Consider the following 20,974-nt stretch of genomic DNA (forward strand, 5'->3'; position numbering starts at 1 on the left):
TAGATAGATAGATAGATAGATAGATAGATAGATAGATAGATAGATAGATAGATATACACACCTCATCTTCTTTATCCATTCATCTATCAGTGGACACTTGGGCTGCTTCCATAGTTTGGCTCTTGTAGATGATGCTGCTATAAACAGAGGGTGCATGTATCCCTTTGAATTAGTGTTTCTGTATCCTTCAGGTAAATACCCAGTTGCATGATTACTGGATCACAGCATAGTTCTATTTTTTAATTTTTGAGGACCCTCCATACTGTTTTCCGCAGTGGCTGCCCCAGTTTGCCTTCCCACCCACAGTGCACGAGGGTTCCTTTTCCTCCACATCCTCGCCAAACCCTGTGGTTTCCTGTGTTTTTCATTTTAGCCACTCAGACAGGTGTAGGGTGATACCTCATTGTGGTTTTGGTTTGCAGTCCCTGCCTGATGATGAGTGATATAGAGCATCCAGTCCTTCTCTTTTTTACCCCACAATGACTCCTAGCTGTAGATGGGTCCCCACGAATTTCTCACCCGCACACAGTCCATAAACAGCCTCCACCCGTTTTTCACGCAACCCTTGAAGTGTTCCTTCCAGCTTCTGGCTCCCAAGGCTTTTAATCCAGGAAAGAACACCTTCGCTGTAATTCTCTGTATTTGCCCAGATCCTTCCAGACTTGGGGGTGATGTTTTGCCCTGTGATGTCAGTTTTCTGAACGGACAAGAAAAGTTATTGGTTTTCAGGTCGTTCAGCTTTGTCAGGACAGAGTGACACTTCCAAGTTCTATGCATGTCAGCACCCCGTCCCCTTTCTGCCGCTGTCTCTCTGCTCCTTCCATGTCCCATCTTTAGTCAGGTACAGTTTTACTCTGGGGAAAAGGTAGTTACATGTAACCTTCTGTCCTGGAGCCACAACCGGGTCTTCTGTGCTTGGTTCATAGGTTGATTCTGAAACTCAAAACCATTAACCAGCATTTCACAATTATGCCTATGTAAATACTGTTCAGTGCCCAGACCATAAATGAAAAGTAGCTTTCTACCAGTGGCACCATCCCTGAGCCTCTGTGTCCACGGTCTTGTAGGCACACCTGGATGTCCATGCATCTTTTCTAAGTCGTATAGGGAAAGGTGGTTCTTTGTGTAAGCTGTTTCCAGGAATATAAAGAGCTGTTTTCTAGGAACATGGGGCTCAGGTAAAATTCAACATTGTCAACCTTCAGCTTTCCCCAGCTTTCCATCCCACTTCCTATTCTGACAGGTTTCCCCAGGTGCCCCCATCCTACAGCCTGCCCCTCCCCAACCATTGTCCTGTCCCAGGTCTATCCCTACTGTTCCCAACAGGATTGGATCCCCTGTTTGCTACACCACATACCTTTTTATTGCTGATTTACATTCTTACTTTGCTGGAGTACTTCCTGAAGTAACTTTCTAAGAAAGGGCGGGCAGGAAATAAATTTTCTGAGTTCTTTGTCTGAAAAAATCATTTAATCTCCTTCACGCAGATTGCTAGCTTGTCTGAGCATAGAATCCTAGGGAGAAAATCATTTTTCCTTAAAATGTTGAAGCCGTCACTCCATTGTGTTTGAGCAAGAGAAGTTCAGTGCCGGGGTGTGTGTGTGTGTGTGTGCGCATGTGTGTGTGTGTGTTGTGTGTGTAATGAAAAGAAGGACCATTTCCTCCTCAAATATGCCTATACGTTCTCTTCTTCCTTAAACAGTTTCTCCTCTCACTAAATGTATTTCTAGCTGAATGAGAATTCATATGCATTCAATGAATAAATCATAGAAAAACAGCACCAGATAAATAATTAACTAAATGATTGTAAGAGAGTCTTATAAAACATAGTTAGGCTTGGTACTTTTCTAAGTAACAACAAAAAGACTGTGGGATTTCTGTAGTCCACCTTTCAATGGGGGTGATCAACTTTTTTACAAATTGAAACCTTAATAAGGATCCAATGCTTGGTTGCTTGTTTCTTCTCAAAGACCTCTTGATGATAAACATCTCTGTTATTTGTAATTATATGTAGATTATTCGTTTCCAGATCCAAAATAGACTTTTCTAAATAATACTGCGATTAGCATATGCATTTGATTTTATTACTAAATTTTAATACCAACTTGGCAATTTATCCTGCTGATGAAATAGAGTTGATTAGCCTTTTCCTCCATGTCTCCATCATGTGAGCCAGCGACGCAGGGCCCGTGGAAGGCCGCTCTGCAGCTGTGGGTTGGAAAAGCACAGCTCTTGGCTCGTTTTCTTTAGAAGCAGATATCTGAGTCTCTAGAAACTTCTCTCTCCGGCTTACCAACGTTCCACACTGTTCTTCTTTGATGTGCACTCCACCCTGCTGATAGAAAGTTTGGGTGTCAGAGTGCCAGTAATCCTCAGAGACTTTAAGTGACAAAAATGGGAACTTTGAATGCAGTTAAACTTTATTTTGAATTATCTTACATCTTTAAATATGCTCTATGTTCTCATGAAACTTTGGGGTTTTCTCTCACAATATATTCTTCTAGACTTTAAAGGTATTTTCTTCTGTGTTAGAGTTGAGGGCAGGAAGGAGCCTCTGTTTCTACATGGCGTGTCCTCATTGAGACGTGCACTCAGAATTTCTCTTTGAGAAAGTACTAAGCATATAGGTTTTGTAAAACTATTTCTTGGGTGCTTTCGGCTTGACAACTTGGTTCTCCCAATCTCGAAAAGGAATCTGACATCCATTTTCCTCAGTTCCTTTGTGCCTTTCCACGCTCTTTGACGTATTTCCCTTCTTTTCACATCCCGCTGCCGTTTCTCAGCCCAGCACTCACGAGCTGAGGTTGCGATGATCACAGCCTCGAGCGCCCACGCCCCCCAGCCTCGCCTCCAGCCCGTCCCTGACCCCGTTGCCCGGTGTATCTCTCCTCCCACCATTCTGCAAGCCTCACGTCTCTGCTGAGGCACCTTCGTTTGCCCCAGTCAGTGGATCAGGTGCCTTAGCCGGGCCTTCTCTTCCCATCGTCCGCTCCCCGAAGCCTGAGCCCTACTGTCCAGCCTTCAAGTCTCAGAGCCTCAGGGCAGGACAGTCTGTGGCCCCGGCAGCCCTCACGTCTATCCCTCACCTCGCTCTGTTGTATGACGGTATCTGTGGGTGCTAACTGGCATGCGTGAACCTATAGGCCGGGGAAGAGTGTCTTCACGTTATTCACATTCTGCTCACTGTTCTCTGCTCAGCAACTATTTATTGAAAGAATATGTGATAGGGTTTTGGGGGGGGGTTTTTTGGTAATTAATGTATTCTTTTCTTTCTTTCGGGACAAGTTGGGGAATCAGCTGGCATGATAATTCCTTCAATTACCTTGACTTCTTGAAAGCGGTGGAAAGCAGCAAGCCAATAAGACCTCAGCCAAAAGAAAAAGAGGAGAACACGCCAGTCAATTTCTCAACACTGGACCCAGAGGACGTTGTCAAGAACATCCAGGAAGTTGCCGCCTCCTCCGATGTGGCTTTGTCAACGGTATGACAGACTGAAAGTACTTTTAGTCTAGAAACTGAAGTGCTGCTGCTCATGTCCATTCATGAAGAGTGGCTCTCAGCCCTCCCCTCCCCCTGGACCCCGGCGCCTCTCCTCACTCTCATGGGGCGTCAGGACTCGGATGGGTCAGTCAAATCAGCTTGTGCATTTGAACAAATGTGTATCCATAGCTCTACAGGAAGCTACCACGATTGTGCCCAGCACATGCTCTCTGATGTAGAGGTGCTCAGGGTTTAGCAAGTGCTGTGTCTGGAATGAGGGCAAGGGGTTCCAGGCCGGGAGGACAGAGGACAGGCCTCAGGTGAGGAGGACCGACACATCCTGCGAGCACTGGGCCCATTGCATGAGGTGGCCTTGGAGGGTTGGCCAGGACCCAGCTATGGCACCAAGACTCATGGCAAAGGCCACTAGGAGCCAGGGGAGGAGCAAGAAGGCACTCCCCCGAGTACAGTGACGTTTTATAGCTAACGTCTGTATGACACTGTGCAGCGTGCCAAGCCCTGGTGTAGATGGGGATGATGCTGTGGCCCCCACTAGAGTCCGCGGAAAATAGTACTTGGGCCATGCTCCTGGTGGGGTGGTGGTCCCCCAGACAGATCCACCCCTCAGTTTCCCCTGCAACAGTGGAAGAAGAGAAAATTCTGTCTGCAGAGGACAGGTCTTACAGCTTAATGAGATGGTGAATCCAAAGCATCGTGTGCAATGCGGGGTGGAGTCAGAACAGCTCTGTCCTTACGTTTGCCATAGGCGGACTTACAGACCCTCTCCAAAACCTAGGACTATGCTCACTAATTCTCCCATGTGCATAATCCTCTCAGCATAGGGAGGCCAGGTGGGCTCTGGAGTCCAAGCATAAGAGATTAGAGAACCGGGGAAAGGCAAGTGCCACCCAGCCGGCCTATGAAAGTTCTGGAATGTCAGCGAACTTGACCTTCACACTGGAGAGCAGACATTTTTCACATCTAGGAGTTCTCTATGAGGATTTAAGATTTTTATGTCTTTATTTTAATGAGTATCTAAAGATAAAAATTAGTCTAGACACGTTGTGGATCATCTGGACACCACGCGGGTCATCTGGAAAACCACCTATGGGCCTTTCAGACCAGAGCTTGTGCTTGAGATGGCCCCGGGCCCAGCAGTCACCCAGTGAGCTCTGCATGCTTGGATGTTCACCGCGACCAGGGGCAATATAAATGATGAAGGGGGCCGGGTGGTGGCCACAGCAGGCTGGAGACACAGCCCTGTCGAAAGGGCAGCTTCTCCTCAGCCCCAGCCACCTGGGCCCCCATTTGCTAGAGCTTGTCATTTTTCATGAGAAGCTATGAAACCTCCTGATTTCTAAATGTCAGCATATATTCCAGATTTTTCAAAAGCATGATATGGGCGCCTGGGTGGCTCAGTCGTTAAGCGTCTGCCTTCGGCTCAGGTCATGATCCCAGGGTCCTGGGATCAAGTCCCACATGGGGCTCCCTGCTCGGCGGGAAGCCTGCTTCTCACTCTCCCACTCCCCCTGCTTGTGTTCCTGCTCTCGCTATCTCTCTCTCTGTCAAATAAATAAATAAAATCTTTAAAAAAAAAAGCATGATATAAACCAAATAAACCCATTTGCAGGATGGCTTTGCCCCCTCTGACTTAAAGGGGCACCACTAATATCTATCAGGATGTTTCTCAAACTGAGGTCCGTGGAAACTTTGGGGGAAACCATGGTTCTCACTTCTGAGAAACACCCTTTAGGCAAGAGATGTTTTAAGCCAGAGAGTGAGAGTCTCTGGCCAATAGAGTGGCAGAGGGCTTGGAGGGCGAGAGGGCATCAGGGGCAGAGCAGAAGGAATGGCGATGTCCGAGGACAGGCGTCAGAGAGGACACCTGGCACATTTACACGGCTCTACAGATCACTGGAGACCTGTCTCAGACCTGTTGTTTCTGAAATGACACAACAATACCTTGTATTTCTGGAGAGTTTATAGACTTTTAAGCCTCTTAACTTTTGATTCTTCCACCCGTCCTGTGGCTCGGTAGGCTAGACTGACACACGGGGAAGGCCGCACAGACCCAGGGAAGTGCAGGTCACACAAATGCTCAACTGACCGTGCTCATGTTCATGGTCCTTTCTTGAGATCCACTGTGTATCAGGTACACAGATAGGTGTGTTTGGGGGCCATAGTAAAACAGAACGTTATGAGTTACGGAGTCCCTCTTTTGTATACCAAAGAAGCCAAGCTCAGAGAGGTTAAGGTCTTCTGGTAAGCAGCAGAGCCTGGTTCAAAGTCTACTTCCGAACTGGTGGTCAGAGGGTTTTCCACTCTTCACAGCTTTGTCCTGTTACCACAGGCTAAATAAAAAACCTGAAGCTAGACAGTATTTTAAGGTTAATTTGGTACACATATATCACCACCCCCATGGGCTGATGGGATGTGCCTAATTAGCCCTGAATGAGAAGTAACCACAAGGGTTTGGTTTTGGGTCTGCAAGCACATGAAATTCTTACTTAAGAAAAAAAGATCTTGGGGCGCCTGGGTGGCTCAGTTGTTAAGCATCTGCCTTCGGCTCAGGTCATGATCCCAGGGTCCTGAGATGGAGCCCCGCATCGGGCTCCCTGCTCCGCGGAAAGCCTGCTTCTCCCTCTCCCACTCCCCTTGCTTGTGTTCCCTCTCTCGCTATGTCTCTCTCTCAAATAAAGAAATAAAATCTTTAAAAAAAAAGAAAAAAAGATCTTAACCTACCACTTGATACAGATTTCCTAGTGCAATAAAAATGAATGATTTTGTTTTGACAGATGGAAAAAAATGTGCTTTCTTTTTATAGCACATTTTTGCACTTTTTCAGTCTGACTACTGTACCGCTGGGCTGGCCCTGGCCGCATCAGTGCCTCAGATACCAGCACGTGGCCACAGGGGCCTTCTGGTGAGGCGAGGCCACGCAGACACTGGCCCAGGGTGGGGAAAGGGCAGCAGCCTCCCTGTGCAAGCCTCAGGGTGGGAGTGGGGACAGGGTGGTCCCTTGACTCCTCCTCCTCACCGCCTCCGACATCAGGCTCCACCTTGAGAACCCCACCCCACACCCCGACGTGGTGGGATTGCATCTGAGCCCCCCGTTACAAGGGATGTATGCTCCAAGGAGCTAGTATGGGGAGACTTTGGGCACATGGTTTCCCCCTGGGAGCATCCTTGGAGCTCCCGTGGCTTCCCCAGCGGAAAGGGGGCCAGGGCTCCTCCTCATTCCTCTGCCTCTCTGAATCCAAAGAGGAGCCAGCGAAGCGACTTTTCTCTTCAGTACCAGAGCTCTCACACTGGGCCTGTGCTTTACCTGTCCCCATCTCTCAGTCATGGTGCATTTTGTTAGTAAGGTAGAATTTACAGGGCACTTGAATGCACTGGATTTCATTTGCATTCAGAAAAGCAATACTTCAGAAAAATATTTTTGAAATAGTCATTTGACAGTAGCATCTGCCTTTTCTCTCTTTTTTTAGGCATTTTCTGCATTGGATAAAGAGGACACTGGGTTTGTAAAGGCTTCAGATTTTGGACAAGTTCTTAAGGATTTCTGTTACAAACTAACAGACAACCAGTATCATTATTTTCTGAGAAAACTGAAAATTCATCTAATCCCCCATATAAATTGGAGATATTTTCTCCAGAACTTCAGCTCCTTCTTTGAAGAGGTAAGGATGTTGGCAGCACACAAGCATCTCTCTTTGAAAATGGGCTAAAAGTAGTTTTTGCAAAATGGAAAATCACACCAGATAAATTGGCAATCACCTCATGTGGTTGGCTAATTCCAAATGAAAATTCAGTATAAATTCTACATAGAATGTTAGAAGGTAAATATGTGTATTTTATTGAAAACTCTTTTTTCTTTTCTTTTCTTTTCTTTTCTTAGAAGTTTGGGAGCTTGCTTTTGTCTGGTTATTTCAGAATTCCCGAGAATCTTAGATCCCTGAGGATGATCTGGCATCCAAAGAAGTGAGGCCCACACTATGTCAGGCCCTGAGCTGGAAATGAGGGAACTGGGACCCACTAGGGAGACATTTATTGAGGACCCACTGTGTGCTGGGCCCTGGGATATGTATCAGCCGAGTCTGGGGTGGAGGTAAACACGGAGGTAGTGGGCTTTAACAGAGGCATGCTCAGCACAGGAAAGATTGCTGGGAAAGTCAGGGAGGGCTTCCTGGAAGAGGGTGTGTGGCTGACTACCAGACTCTTGCTCCTTTCTCGGACTGCATTTCTGGCTGCACAAATTGTTTATTCGGTGGCTGTTTCTTGATCTCTAAATGTAAGTGGACCAACATCATTAGCAATAATCACAATCTAGTTTTAGCCAACACAGATTTCTTTGATCGCCATTCTGTACTGAGAGTCAACACACAAGCGCCACAGTCCCTGCCTACACGGGCGGGGGGATGAAAATAAACATGTGAACCATCCAAAACTGATGCAACAGTCAAATCACAGCAGCCTGTCCTCCAATATATTGAAGTGTCCCCCTGCAGCAGGGCACTTAATGTTATTTCCAACTGCAAACTTTTATGTATGTTGAACACCTAAGTGCATAAATCTTTCATCACTGATCTAGGACAAATTCTTGAAAATTAGTTGACTAGAGCAAAGAGTGTGAACATTTTTAAGGTTTGAGGTTTGTTATAATACTAATAACAACAGCAAATGCTATATAGTGCTTTCTAAGGGCCACTCTTCCTGGTCCTTTCCATATATTAACCCGTTCAGTCCTTTGATGCACTACCAGATGTGTGCTATTAATATCCCTTTTTATAGATGGAGACCCTGTGATTTGTGCACAGTCACCCCGATGGCGAGCGGTAGGGCTGCTCTGTGAGCAAGAGGTCCGCTCCCAACTCCAGGCCCCTCAGTGTGTGCCGTCTCCCGTGGGGCTGTGACTTCTTTCATCTTTGCTATTTAGACAGACATTCCTCAACAATAGATACTATATCGCGTTGCTGTTTGAAAACTTTGTATCAATGGTACCGTATCCAGTACTGTTTTCTGCACTTATTTTTTGGTTTACTATCATGTGTTCAAGATGTATCCATGTTATTCCACTGGCTTCAGTTCATTTCCTTATTAGGCTGCTATGAAATTAGTCCATCAAATGAGTATATTCTATTAGGTGAACATACCCCATTCAGTTATCACGCTTCTGCTAATGACCATGGAGGTTGTTTGCAGTCTTCTCCATTACAAGCAAAGCGCCAGCCAGCCTTCTGTGTCTGTCTCCTTGTGACTCTCAGGAGTTACCCTGCGTGGGGTAGGCTCGTGTTCAGCATCCCCGGGACCGTCGCTGTGGCCGTACCAATCATGCACGCTCCCGCCAGCCTCGCGTGGAGCTCATAACACGCCAGGGCCCTGGTAATCCGTGGTATTGTCAGACGTTTTCATTTCTGCCCATCTGAATATTAGGAAGGCTGGACATTTTCTTGTGTTATGAGCCATTCAAGTTTCATTGTCTGTGAAAGGGCTTCTAATCCTTTGTTGGTATGGGGGTTACAAATACCTCCTCCTGGCCTGTGACTCATCTTTTCTCTCTGTTTATGGTGACCCTCGCTGTTTTTAATGATTATACTTTTTCTCCTGACTTTAAAAGAAGTACATATTCATTGTGGAAGTTTTGGAAAATACAGGAAAGTATAAAAGAGCGGACAGGGCTCTAAACCCCAGGATGATGCTGTGCTGGCAAGAACAGCCCCCGCTGTGCACACGCCGGTCCCCGCCACAGTCTCACCATGGGACACGGACAGGCTCTGGAAGTCAGGCCCCTGCATGGCCTCCTCCCCCAGCACGGCCTCCAGAGCTGACCTTCTTTCGATATGCCACACTGCCTTGGACATCTTTTGTTCTCCCCTTTTAATGCGTTTCTCCCCAATTCTTTTATTGTGGCAAAATACTCTTAACATAAAATTTACCATCTTAATCATTTTTAAGTGCACAGTTCAGTGGTATGAGGATCCATTCACGCTGCTATGCAACTACCGACACCATCCTCCTCCAGAGCCCTTTTCATCTTGCAAAACGGAAACTGTACCCATTAGGGACTAACTCCCCATAACGCCTCCGCCGCAGCCCCTGCTGACCTCTGGTCTACTTGCTGTCTCTGGGATTTTGACTACTCCTGTAAGTGAAATCACACAGTGTTTATCTTTCTGTGGCTGGTTCATTTCACTCAGCCTCCTGCCCTCAAGGTTCACACATGTAGTGTGTGTCTAAATTTCCTTCCTTCCTAAGTCTGAATACTAGTCCATGGTAGGGACACACCATGTTTTGCTTGGCCATTCATCTGTCACTGGATGCTGGCGTGGCTTCCCCGTTCTGGCTGTTGTGAATAATGCTGCCGTGGACACAGGTGTGCGAATATATTCTTTTACGCAGTGGAGCTAGCACTGCCTACATAACCGTGGATCTTGCTTTTTTCTCCTTCACATTAAATTGCACCATGTCACTGAAAGGTCTTCCAAACGTGGGTTCAGAGGTCTGTGTAGCATTCCATCGACTCCCTGATTTTTAGGGGTTTAGACTTTTTCCAGCTTTTGCCATTGTAAGTTACTTTGCCGTGAACACTCCGTGTGTAGATCTATAGCTACATTTTGGATTCTTTCCTAAAGAAAAGAATCCAAAGAAATAAAATAACTGAAGCCAAGAGATAGGAATAATAAATACTTTTATTGATCTTGAAAACAGCCCCGTATTTTTTTAAATAATTTTTTCTATTGGGTCAAATCATATGAAATCACCATTTTTAGAGCCACAAATGATTGAATACTGACAATTTCACATGGTTGAAGCTAGTATTTGTAGAAGTCGCTTATGTCCATCTTACAGGATTTGGAATATTCCGGTAATTTTGAAGGAGAGAATTAAAGTCACCCCCAGGGATGACCACTGTTAACATTTTGGAATATTTACTTCTGATCCTGTTTTCTAGACACGTACCTTTTGGGGGTGGGGTCAAGGACAGAGCGTATATGCTGCTGATTTGGGGGTTGTTGGGGATTTTCTCAACTCTTAAAAGACTCTTTTTTTAACAATCATTTTGTATTTGTATCAAAGTAATATATGCCCCATGGAGAGGAAATTGAACAGTGGCGAGAGCATTAAAAGGAGATCACTGAATCAACTCCTCTCCCCCCAGCTCTGTGCCCCAGAAAGCAGTCACTGTAACTTGCTACTACTGTATACCTTCTTCTTTAAAAAATTTTTATTTAAATTCAACTAATTAACATATAATGTATTACTAGTTTCAGAGGTAGAGTTCAGTGATTCATCAGTTGCATATAACACCCAGTGCTCATCACATCACTTGCTCTCCTTCATGCCCATCATCCAGTTACCCCATCCCCCCACCCCCTCTCCCCTCCAGCATCCCTCAGTTTGTTTCCTATGGTTAAGAGTCTCTTATGGTTTGTCTCCCTCTCTGGTTTCATCTTATTTTATTTTTTCCCTCCCTTTCCTTATGATCCTCTGTTTTGTTTCTTAAATTCCACATAGGAGTGAGATCATATGATAATTGCTTCTCCTCTGACTGACTCACTTCACTCAGCATAATCCCCTCCAGTTCCATCCATGCTGATGCAAATGGTGGGTATTCATCCTTTCTGATGGCTGAGTGGTATTCCACTGTATATATGGACCACAGCTTCTTTATCCATGCATCTGCCGATGGACATCTGGGCTCTTTCCACAGTCCAGCTATTGCGGACATTGCTGCTATAAACACCGGGGTACAGGTGGGATCCCTACATTTGTATCTTTGGGGTAAATACCTAGTAGTGCAATTGCTGGATCGTAGGGTAGCTCTATTTTCAACTTTTTGAGGAACCTCCATACTGTTTTCCAGAGTGGCCGCATACCTTCTTACGTCTGGGTCACCCTTCGATTTCCTAAACAAGCCTCCTGGGCGTTGTTCGCAGACCAGTGGGTAGGAGAGGTGAGGCCTCGCTTTCTCATCCCGCTCCCCCACTTCCGCTCCAGGTCCCCCCACAGGGTCTCCCCTGGAGCCTGCTCTTTCACTTACTGTGCTCTTGTTGGCACCGTCCACTTTATCGATTTTTCTCTAGAACGTGGATTGCCTTTGATGTGTGCCATCCCACTGTGTGGATTCGCCCACTCCTCCATCCACCAGCATTTCCTGTGGGCCCACTGTGGGCCGGCACTGAGCTGGTGCTGGGTCAGCAGTGAGCCAAACTGACGTGGCCCCTGCCTTCCAGACACTTGCATTCTAGGGAGGGGGGGCGGGCAAGAAATGAGAAATGTATCCTATGTCAGATTCCAGTACATGCTGCCGAGAGAAATAAAGCAGGACAGAAGGAGGTTGGATCTGAAAGGGCTGGAACCAAGAGCCAGAGGAGGTGAGGGAGGGAACAGGTGACCGCTAGGGGATGGTGTCAGGGGGCACAGCTAGTCCAAGCCCTGGGCAGGAGGGTGTCCCATCAGCTCCAGGTGTGGCTGCCCTGGGCCTGAGAGAAGGAAATGCAGTCAGGGAGGGGTGGGCAGGTGGCTTTGTCGCTTGGGGACGTGGTAAAGATTGTATTGCTTTTGACTCCGAGTAACATACAGGAACAAGGGCTAGAGGAGCATCATGACCTGACTTACACTTTAGAAAATCACCGTGGCAGCCATATGGAGAAGAGCCCGTGGGGCCAAGGGCCAGAGCAGGGAGGCAGCTCACAGCCCTGGGGGGGGCTGCTGCTGGCGTGGCTCCATTCTAGATACATTTGGAAAGTGGAACAGACAGGCTTGGCTGATCCATGCTACATGAGGGATTGAGAGTCAGGAACGGCTCCCGCTTTGTGGCTTCTAGAGGGAGGAAAGAGGGAGGAGGGGGTGTGCTGGGACAGGGCTGTGCTAATGGATGGAGCCGATCCCCTAGCGTTGGCCCTGCAGGTGCCTCCAGCGTTCGGCCTTCTCATGCTGCTGGCGTGCTTCTAGTGAGCACTTAGAAGTATGCACCCAAACCCTTCTAGCCGCTTAGTGCCTGACCGCCTGGAGTCCTCACTGCAACCTGGGGTCCAGAGGCCAGCTGGCCCCCCGGCCGAGGAGGCAGGGCTCTGGCTTCAGCGTGGTCACGGCCATCCTCCCTCGCGGGTCATCATGAGCATCTCTGCCCACTCTGGAATTACCCGACCAAGGGTAAAGCTTCAAATGTTGCCAGCTTGCTTCCTGATCTCCTTCACAGGGTCTCCTTCACCAGTGGAAACACTTCGCTGAACATTCTTGTGGGGAGGTTTTCAGATTAATTGCAATGCGAGTGACGATGGGAAAGGTGCTTAGGGACAGGAGCGAGCATGCTGGGCCGGAAGGGGCTGGGGCCGGGGAGACCCATGGCACCGCTGGGGCCGCCCCCTGGGCTTTGTTGAGAATCCTATACTTGGGCACAGGTGTGCTGGCCCGGAGGACAGGCAGCTCAAGGGACTTCTAGGCTGAAAGCATGAAGGCATGGGGTGTGGGGACTCAATGTGGGGCAACTAGAGGTGGTTTGATTTAGGGCAGGCCATGTGGGGGTTTGCCTTCCTGTTGATCTGTGCATGGCTGGGGAGGTGGTGGCAGGGGCGGACCACCATCCCTGCCCTTTCTTCCTTGCTCCAGAGTTCAGTCCCTTCAAGATCATTGAGACTTCTGAGCAAGGATGTGAGTTAGCTCAATCAAGGTGGCTGGAATGGGAAGGAGAGTGTGGGAGAGCCAAGCCTGTCTTCATTGGGATGATTTCTGAAGTTTAATCCTGGGCTGGTGTTTTTAATAGAAGGGAAAGAAGTAACAAATAATAGGAATAGTTAATGCATCCTCCTCAAGCTCATTAAATATGATACCAGTCACCCTTTCCCTCTAGGGGACGCACGGGAGGCAAGTAATTAAAAGGAGATCCCCAAAATGTAATTAAGACAGCCACACCACTCCCTGCAAAGGCGGTTCACCGTGAATAATTCCTCGCCAAACCCAGTCTGTTCTTGGAAAAGGAACAACTGGAATTGTAGCTAACACATTTTGTAAGGCCTTGAGGAGATTGAAAGTATGCAGGGTAGAAATGACAATTTTACACCTACTCACAATCCGTTTCTTATATTGGATACCCTGCTAAATCTGTCCTCCAAAACTTCTATTGATCTCCTGTCTCATATGCCTGTCACACATGACATGTGAAAATCATCTGAGTACTTCTCAGAGCAGATGCTGCATTAATTTCAGATCCTGGTATGCGGCTCCACCGTGGCGCATGGTCCCCTCCTTGCTCCTTCTGCTGCTTCATTAAGCGCAGCTCAGAGTGTGGGTCACTGGCCTGGGGCCGGTGCAATTCAACATGCCCAAGCCCAGGCTCGGTCTCTGGGGCGCCGAGTCATTCTCGTGCCCCACATTTGGCTTTGAGAGCCACATTCAGAAGGATTTCCTGTGGGCCCAGAGGCTTGTGAGCTGGGGGAAGAAAAGGGACCCGTCTTTGCAGACAGGAGTAAGGAATTTGCCTCCCCGCTCCTGCCAAACCATCACACCCCAGAGGAGAAACATGAACCTAGGTGGCATAAAAGAAGGGGAGCAGAGTATTGAAACCAAAATCCAACTCAGTGACTTAGCGAAAAAGAAGACAAAGGACAAGTTCTGAATGACAGCATTCGTACCTTTTTCATAAGATGCCCACAAACCAGGTGAAAACATTATCTGGATTTCCATCCTCAGCACATGCCTCTTTTTCACTTCTGGGAAAAACATTTTACATTCAAAATGCTATGTGCAAAATATAGCGGATTACCTTGTTTTTAGAAAATCGTTCCTGCTTAACATTTCTTTTAAGTCTGAAAGTGCATTTTCAGTATCTTCTGTGAATATAAAAATACTGCTCAGAGCAGAAATAGAATTTGTAAAAGACATACTAGAAACCCATATAAAATCTCTCTACTTTATTACCATGGAAATAACGGAATTTTTTAACGAAACGCATCCTTATTTAAGGCAGAGTAATTATTTTGTCACATCGTAGAGCGCGGAGAGCCAATAAGATCTTCCCTTACTTAGTGTTTATAATATATGGTCTTTAAAGTCATTCAGTGAGATGTTAAATAACCTGAAAACGGGTGTTTCTGAGAGAGAATTTAAGATTGTAGTTTTTAACCGCAGAAGGAACCGTAAAGCACATCAAAATGTTTGTAATCTTTTATGAACATTGTATTTATGTTAGTTGCCAACAGCGTTACTTCGATTTATCTTTCTTTTTATTGTAAATATAACAGTGTCCATGTATTTTTAATGAATGGATAAGGAATAGGGGAGTTCCCTTTTCAGGAAAGAGGTCTAAGATTATTAGGGATGACTTAAGTAAATTATTAAGATGTGTCATTACTGTTATTTACTCTTGCTCCTGATGGCAAGAAAGGCTAAGTCCTCTTGATATAATTTCAGTGACTTTTAAATATTTCCCCTAAATTTTGCTCACTCTCCACTTGCCAGCCAACATTTACTACCTATTGTCCTGGAGACCACTGAGGATGTGGCAGGTTGTGAGGGGCAGCTCAGACCAACTCGGACACTTGGGTTGGCCTTGGTGACAGGCCAGGGGGAGGGGCTCTTGGCCTCACTGTGCCTAAGCTGAAGGAAGAGGAATATTATCACCCATAGCCTTGAATATTGGTGGCACCTCATGGGAACCGGGCAGACAGGACCCACCCACCTCCCCTCTCTGGGCCTTTGAGTTTGGAGAGCTGGCTGCCCTACGGGTGGAGAGCGCCGGTACCTTGGCACAAGCAAGTGTCTCTTTCCTCTGAGCATTGGCGTCTGCACCAGTCCTAGCACTGACCCAGTATTTGCACTAATAAGACAGCCCACTTAAAGCCAACTGTAGTGATAAAAGCCACAGAACGAAAATAACATTGTCCCAGGAGATGAAGAATTAGGTGTACAACCTGCTGAACGTGACTGCCACTTAGCATATGCAGAGGCATTCTTTCAAGGTTAAAAACTCTCCCAGATCTGCGTCTGTTACAGCTCCTGTATTGACATCACCAGGCACCCTGGGAGGTGCCTGGGTCCAGAGCCACCTCCTGGGAAGGACTAGGGGCGGGGGGCCTGCTGCCCTAGCAGCTGCCGGGGAGGACGCTGCTGGTGGCAGGACAAGGGTGGCCACCAAAGGGAGCGTGGCCTGGTTTCTGATGCCCCTGGCAGAAATGTGAAGGGGGCCATGCCAGGCTGGCTTCCACCTGGGCAGGGGAGTGGTCACATTGCCCCCGCTCCTCCATCCGAGGGACCCCTTTTCAAACACAACTGTTTCAGGCAGACAGTGAAGTGATCAGTCCAGTCAGCGAGGTTTGGAAGAAAGCATACCCGAACTGAATTTCTAGTAAAGTAGTTACTGTGAATTTGAGCGAGTGAATTTTCCTCAAACCCAAACATCCCGTGCTCCTGGGGGGCAGGGACTGGCTCTGGTCCACCTCTTTGTCCCAGCTCCTCCGATGCTCCAGCCTGGGTCTGTCACTCCCTCTGGCATTCTCAAAAACACTTCCACAAGCATGCCCTTTCCAATCTGAGTTGGCATCCTTTCTTGATTCCTAGCCCCAGGGGGATGCTACCTAGATGTTCCAAATAAATGGACTATGGCCCAGCCAGTACAGGCAGGCCCCCATCCATTTGTCCCTCCAGAGTCATGACAGGCTGATTTAATTGCAATTTTGGGGTCAATTAAGGACCAGAGTTGAGCTGTACCATTGATTGTACAAGGTCATGACCATATCAGGAAGCCAGGAGTCAACCCAAGAAGTCATTGTCCCGAATAAGTCTTTCAGAGAAAATCCAAAATACAGATGGTGCTAGTATCTTGGTTATTATCCTATGCCTAGGTGTCTAACTTGTCAGTTAACTATTTATGTTCTGGCTTTAGATGCCCCATTCCATTGGAAGAATCTTAACTTTCAGTATTCAGCAAATGTGGATAAGAATGTATGCCAGGCACTGGGCCAGCCCTGGGGGCCGGGCAGGTGGGGAGACAGACACAAAGTTCCCTGGGAGTGACTATTGATTTGGCAGAAATGGCTGTGACCACTGGCGTGCAAACCAGAACGTTCCATCTCTTGCCTTTTAATGAGGCCTGAATTTGGATGGTCGATGCTGAGGGATAAAGAGGAAGGAGCAAGTCACGCACCCCGCACCCCCCCACCCCCACCACCCGTGATGTGTACACGCACTGGAGCCAGGCAGTGGTCTAAGGCCCTACGTACAGTAACTTGGCCTCCTAACAGCCTTTGAAGGTGGGGGTTCTATCATTATCCACATTTTGTGGTTGAGCAAACTGAGGTAGAGTCGAAGTGCCAAGCCAGCATGCCCGCGCTCTTAAGAGTCCTACCTGGCCGGTGGGAGCCGTCCTCACGTCCACTCCGTGGGGATGTTACTTGGATTAAGTGCATAATGCAGAAAGAGCTTTGCATGGTTCCGAACAGAGCAAACCCGAAATGTTTGCATTCATTATTTATTTTTTTTATTCTCTCCTACTTCAGTGAGTGCATGTTTAATGTTTAATGTTTAGTAATGATGTGATTATATGGTGTGGAATTTATTTGAGTGGAAGAATTTATTTTAATAGTTTCATAAATGACTTCAGCCATGAGTTTATTGAATCATTAAAGGGTCGAAGGGGTGGCTCAAATGTTTGCTTTATTTCTCTGCATTTTATGGCAATTTCACACTACCAAAGGGTTTGTGAATTGGGCATTTGCAAAGACATCCGAATAGATCCTTTGTGAATGTCGAGCTGTGTGACGGAAGTGAGCTTGGAACCAGAGGAGGGGGATTTACTCTGCATCATCAGGGCAAAGAGGAACGCAAACAGTTTTGACGAGCTTGTGCCAAGTCTGGATGTTGGGAGATGGGGCTTCCTGGGTGTGGGGACCCCGTGTGCAGGGACCCAGGTGGGGAAAGCCCCTCCCTGTGGGCATGACTAGCATGGCTTGAGGTGAGGGGAGAGGGCAGAGGAGGTGGGGGTGAGGCCAGAAGGGGAAGGGCTCTGGGAGGCAGGCCCAGGGTGGGTCTCTCCTCCCTGCTTGCTTCCTCAGGCATCTCCAAAAGCTTCAGCTCTTCCAGGGCAGGGGGTCTGTCTGCCATCCACTGCTCTGTTCCCTGTGCCTGGGCCAGTGCCTGATACACAGTAGGTAGGCCCTCGTCATATGTATGAGTTGTCAACTCCCTATTATTGGTAGGTGCTTGGATTCTCGCATATGTGGTAGGTGGCTGGAGTCATGATGGAGGGGAAGAGCATAGCTTTGCCATCAGACCATCTTGAGCTCCATCGTCAGGTTGCCCGAGAGTAGCCTGGGGACCAACCGCAGCTGAGTCCTGACCTCTCAAAGCCCAGCCCTGCTGATTAGAAGCTCGTCTTGGCTGTAGCCTTTCCGAAGGAAGGATCTTTGGGCTGACCATTGTTCATTGCCCAGAAAGAATTCTTGCGTGGTAAGAGATCTCAGGTCTAGGCAGTGGTCATGCCACCGGGAAACCTGGATTATGCCTGGCATTCTAGCGTCACTCCCCCATGTCTGCCAATAGCGCACTGGGTTATTGCCACCAATCCCCTGGTGGCGCAGAGCTCGAGACCTCCTAACAGACAAGAGTGCACTGTCGGGGGTGTGTGCAGGGCTCTCGATCTGGCGGTAAGGGTCTGTAGCAGTGCGCTTGCACACAGCGCTTCTACTTTATTTTCAGCTGGATTTTTTACATTCTATCCTTTTTTTCTGTTTTTTGACAGGCAGCTTTGCTGCTGTTGTTATTTTTAACATTCATTTATTCACTGTAAATACAAATGGAGATACAGTACAATTAATTTCTTTGCTAATCAAAATATTTGATCAAATGAAGCAATTTTTCAATTCTTAGAAGTAATTATACTGTTCTTTAAAAGGAAGTATACTTTACAGAGTATTTCTAATTAGGAGTTTTGCTACCTGCTGTGTTCTTACTCTGTGTGAAGTTTTAGGATTTTTTTTTTCTCCTGTAAGGAATCATAGAAAAACTATATAATTTTCCCCCAAGTATTCAAAGCAAAACTTAGTGGAAGAATGATGCAATCTGATTAGCTAATTTTAACCTTCATAGTAGTTAAATGAATATACCAACATGTTTCTAATCTGACAGCTGGAATGGATTTGCTAAACCAAGTTGCCTGTCCTTTTGCTCCCAGCCACGTGACTGCCCCCTTGGCCACCCACAGGAGGAGGGCCACAAAGTTCCCGAGCAATGTGCCCACCGTCAGTGAACACCAACAGCCGGAAAACCATCTACGCCAAACAGCTTCCTTCTTTTCTCCGTACTCTGAGCTCACCCCTTTTTATTTCTCACTAACTAGACATTCAGAACTGCATTGGTCAGCTATCACCAGGTAACAAACAACCACAAAACCTCCATGACAATGAGCATGTATTCCATTTTTGCATCTGTAGGGTGGCCCAGCTCGGGGGGGGCTTGACTGGGACATCTCTGCTGCACGTGTTCGCACCTCCTCCTCAGACCAGTGCTGTGCTGGGGGCCTGTTCTTCTCAAGGCAGCGCCCCCAGCCCAGGAGGGCTTGCCCACTTATTCGAGTGCTTTTTATATTCTTCATTCACGTTATACTTGCTAACCTTCCCTTGCCCAAAGCAAGTCACACAGCTGAATCCAAAGCCATGTTCCCAGCTTTTTCAGTGCAAGGAATCCCAAAGTCACACGTCAAAGGCTGTGGACACAGGGAGAGTGGAAGAGATCAAGCCTCGAATGCAGTATTTCACAGGAAACAATGTATGTGCACCTCCATTTCCAGCTCTACTGGATTATTTGATGCTTCAGTCCACTTCTTCCCTATTGTGTTCTCTCTTCCTGTTATCTAGAAAAGTTGTTTGGGATATGACTTAATGACAAATTGATTTCATAAGGCAGCCACGATCATGGCTGGACATAACTTGACAGGATGCTAGAAGGCTCTTTTCTGGAATCATTCTCCTTTCCACCTGTTGGAAGAAGAATATGATAGACAGTATGTGAGCTAACAAACTTCCAGGGTCAGTGAACCCTTCCAGAGCATGCCCTGCCTTCAGCTGGTTCTTGCGGTTGGCTTAACTCTCTCCTCGGGTGCTGCTCCCTCCCTCCCTCCCCTTGATTTGGTCAGGTGTGGGTTAGGTCAGCAAGCTTCTCACTTGGAGCTTCCCCCACCACCTCAATGTGAGTTTCCTGCAGCAGAGACAGGCTCATTCATCTTTATCCAAACGCGTTGGTACAGCGCCTTCCTGAAATGGATGGTGTGCTCCCTGAGTGTGTCTGCCTTCTCCTGGATGATTCTTATGGGGCAGTTCTCTTCCACTGCTGTGGCTATCACTACTTTACAGATGGAGAACCTATACCCAGAGAAATGAAGCGACTTGCTTGAAGTCGCCAGCCAGAGGAGGCCGGAGCAGGGCTCTTCCTGCTTCATGCTGAATCTGAGCCCGGGGCAGCTGTCAGGAGACCAGGGCTCTGTGGAATGTCCATGGTGTCCCTGAGCTCCTGCCCAGGCTGCTGGGCTGCGTGACCACATCTCAGACTTGGCTTCCACTACCCTGGCAGGTGGCTTGACCTACAGGCAACAGCATGTACCAGAATGCCTCTGTGATGACTCACGATAGAAACGGTGTTAATCAGGAGCTGGGACTCGAACCCGGGTCTGTCAGACTTGGGCAGAAACATCTGGAATCACAGCCCCTGGGAGCAGCAGCAGCAAGAATAGCAGCCCACGTTTGCCAGGCGTGGGGCCAAGCACTGTGCTGTGTCGTTTTGTTGAAATCCCAGGCTGGCCCTTTGAGATGGTTTTGTTTTTATCTCTGGGAGGACACTGAGGCCGAGAGGGGTGCTAAGTCCTGCTCAGGGTCACAGGAGAAAAGGCAGAGCTCAGCTCCATTCAGCTCGGCCAACCCCAAAGCCCTCGGTTGATGGGAGACTGTCCTCGCCCTCCTGGCCCAAAGCCCTTGGCCTGACCGGTGGGGCGCCCGGGCCCTGTGCTCCAGCCAGGTCGGCGGACTTGGGTTAACGGGGCCATTGCCTCCAGCTGTGCTCCCACAGCAGCCCGGCAGCCGGGCCCCTTCTTCTTGGGCAGGTGTGAGGCGCCCAGAGGTGGCAGGGACCATGGGACATGGTCTGGGGGTCCCAGCACTGTGCCTACAGGCCTCTCCCCACCTCTTCAGCCGGCAGCTGTGTGCGCCGGGAGAACCCAGTCAGAGCCAAAGACACTGTCAAAGACCTCAGGCTGCAGGACGGAGAGGAGCCCTGCAGCTGGGCTGAAGGCATGGGCTCCAGACGGAATCTGCACATGTGCTCGCTTCTCTCTGACCCCCGCCGCCCCAGACCTCCTCCCTCTGACCCCCACCCGCCCAGGCCTCCTCCCTCTGACCCCCACCCGCCCAGGCCGCCTCCCTCTGACCCCCAGCCGCCCAGACCTCCTCCCTCTGACCCCCACCCACCCAGACCTCCTCCCTCTGACCCCCACCCGCCCAGACCTCCT

The 20,974-nt window shown here is 48.2% G+C and overlaps 1 protein-coding gene across 1 annotated transcript in view; it reads left to right on the forward strand.

Annotated features, from left to right (window-relative positions):
• EFCAB6 (EF-hand calcium binding domain 6) overlaps positions 1-20,974 on the forward strand; it is a 206,050-nt gene that overhangs the window by 157,868 nt on the left and 27,208 nt on the right. The window contains exons 23-24 of the mRNA XM_021687790.1: positions 3,286-3,481; positions 6,969-7,160. Coding sequence (XP_021543465.1) covers positions 3,286-3,481; positions 6,969-7,160 — 388 coding nt within the window. The remainder of the gene's footprint in view (positions 1-3,285; positions 3,482-6,968; positions 7,161-20,974) is intronic.

This window comes from Neomonachus schauinslandi, chromosome 5 (genome assembly GCF_002201575.2).
Source record: "Neomonachus schauinslandi chromosome 5, ASM220157v2, whole genome shotgun sequence".
NCBI classification, from domain to species: Eukaryota; Metazoa; Chordata; class Mammalia; order Carnivora; family Phocidae; genus Neomonachus; species Neomonachus schauinslandi.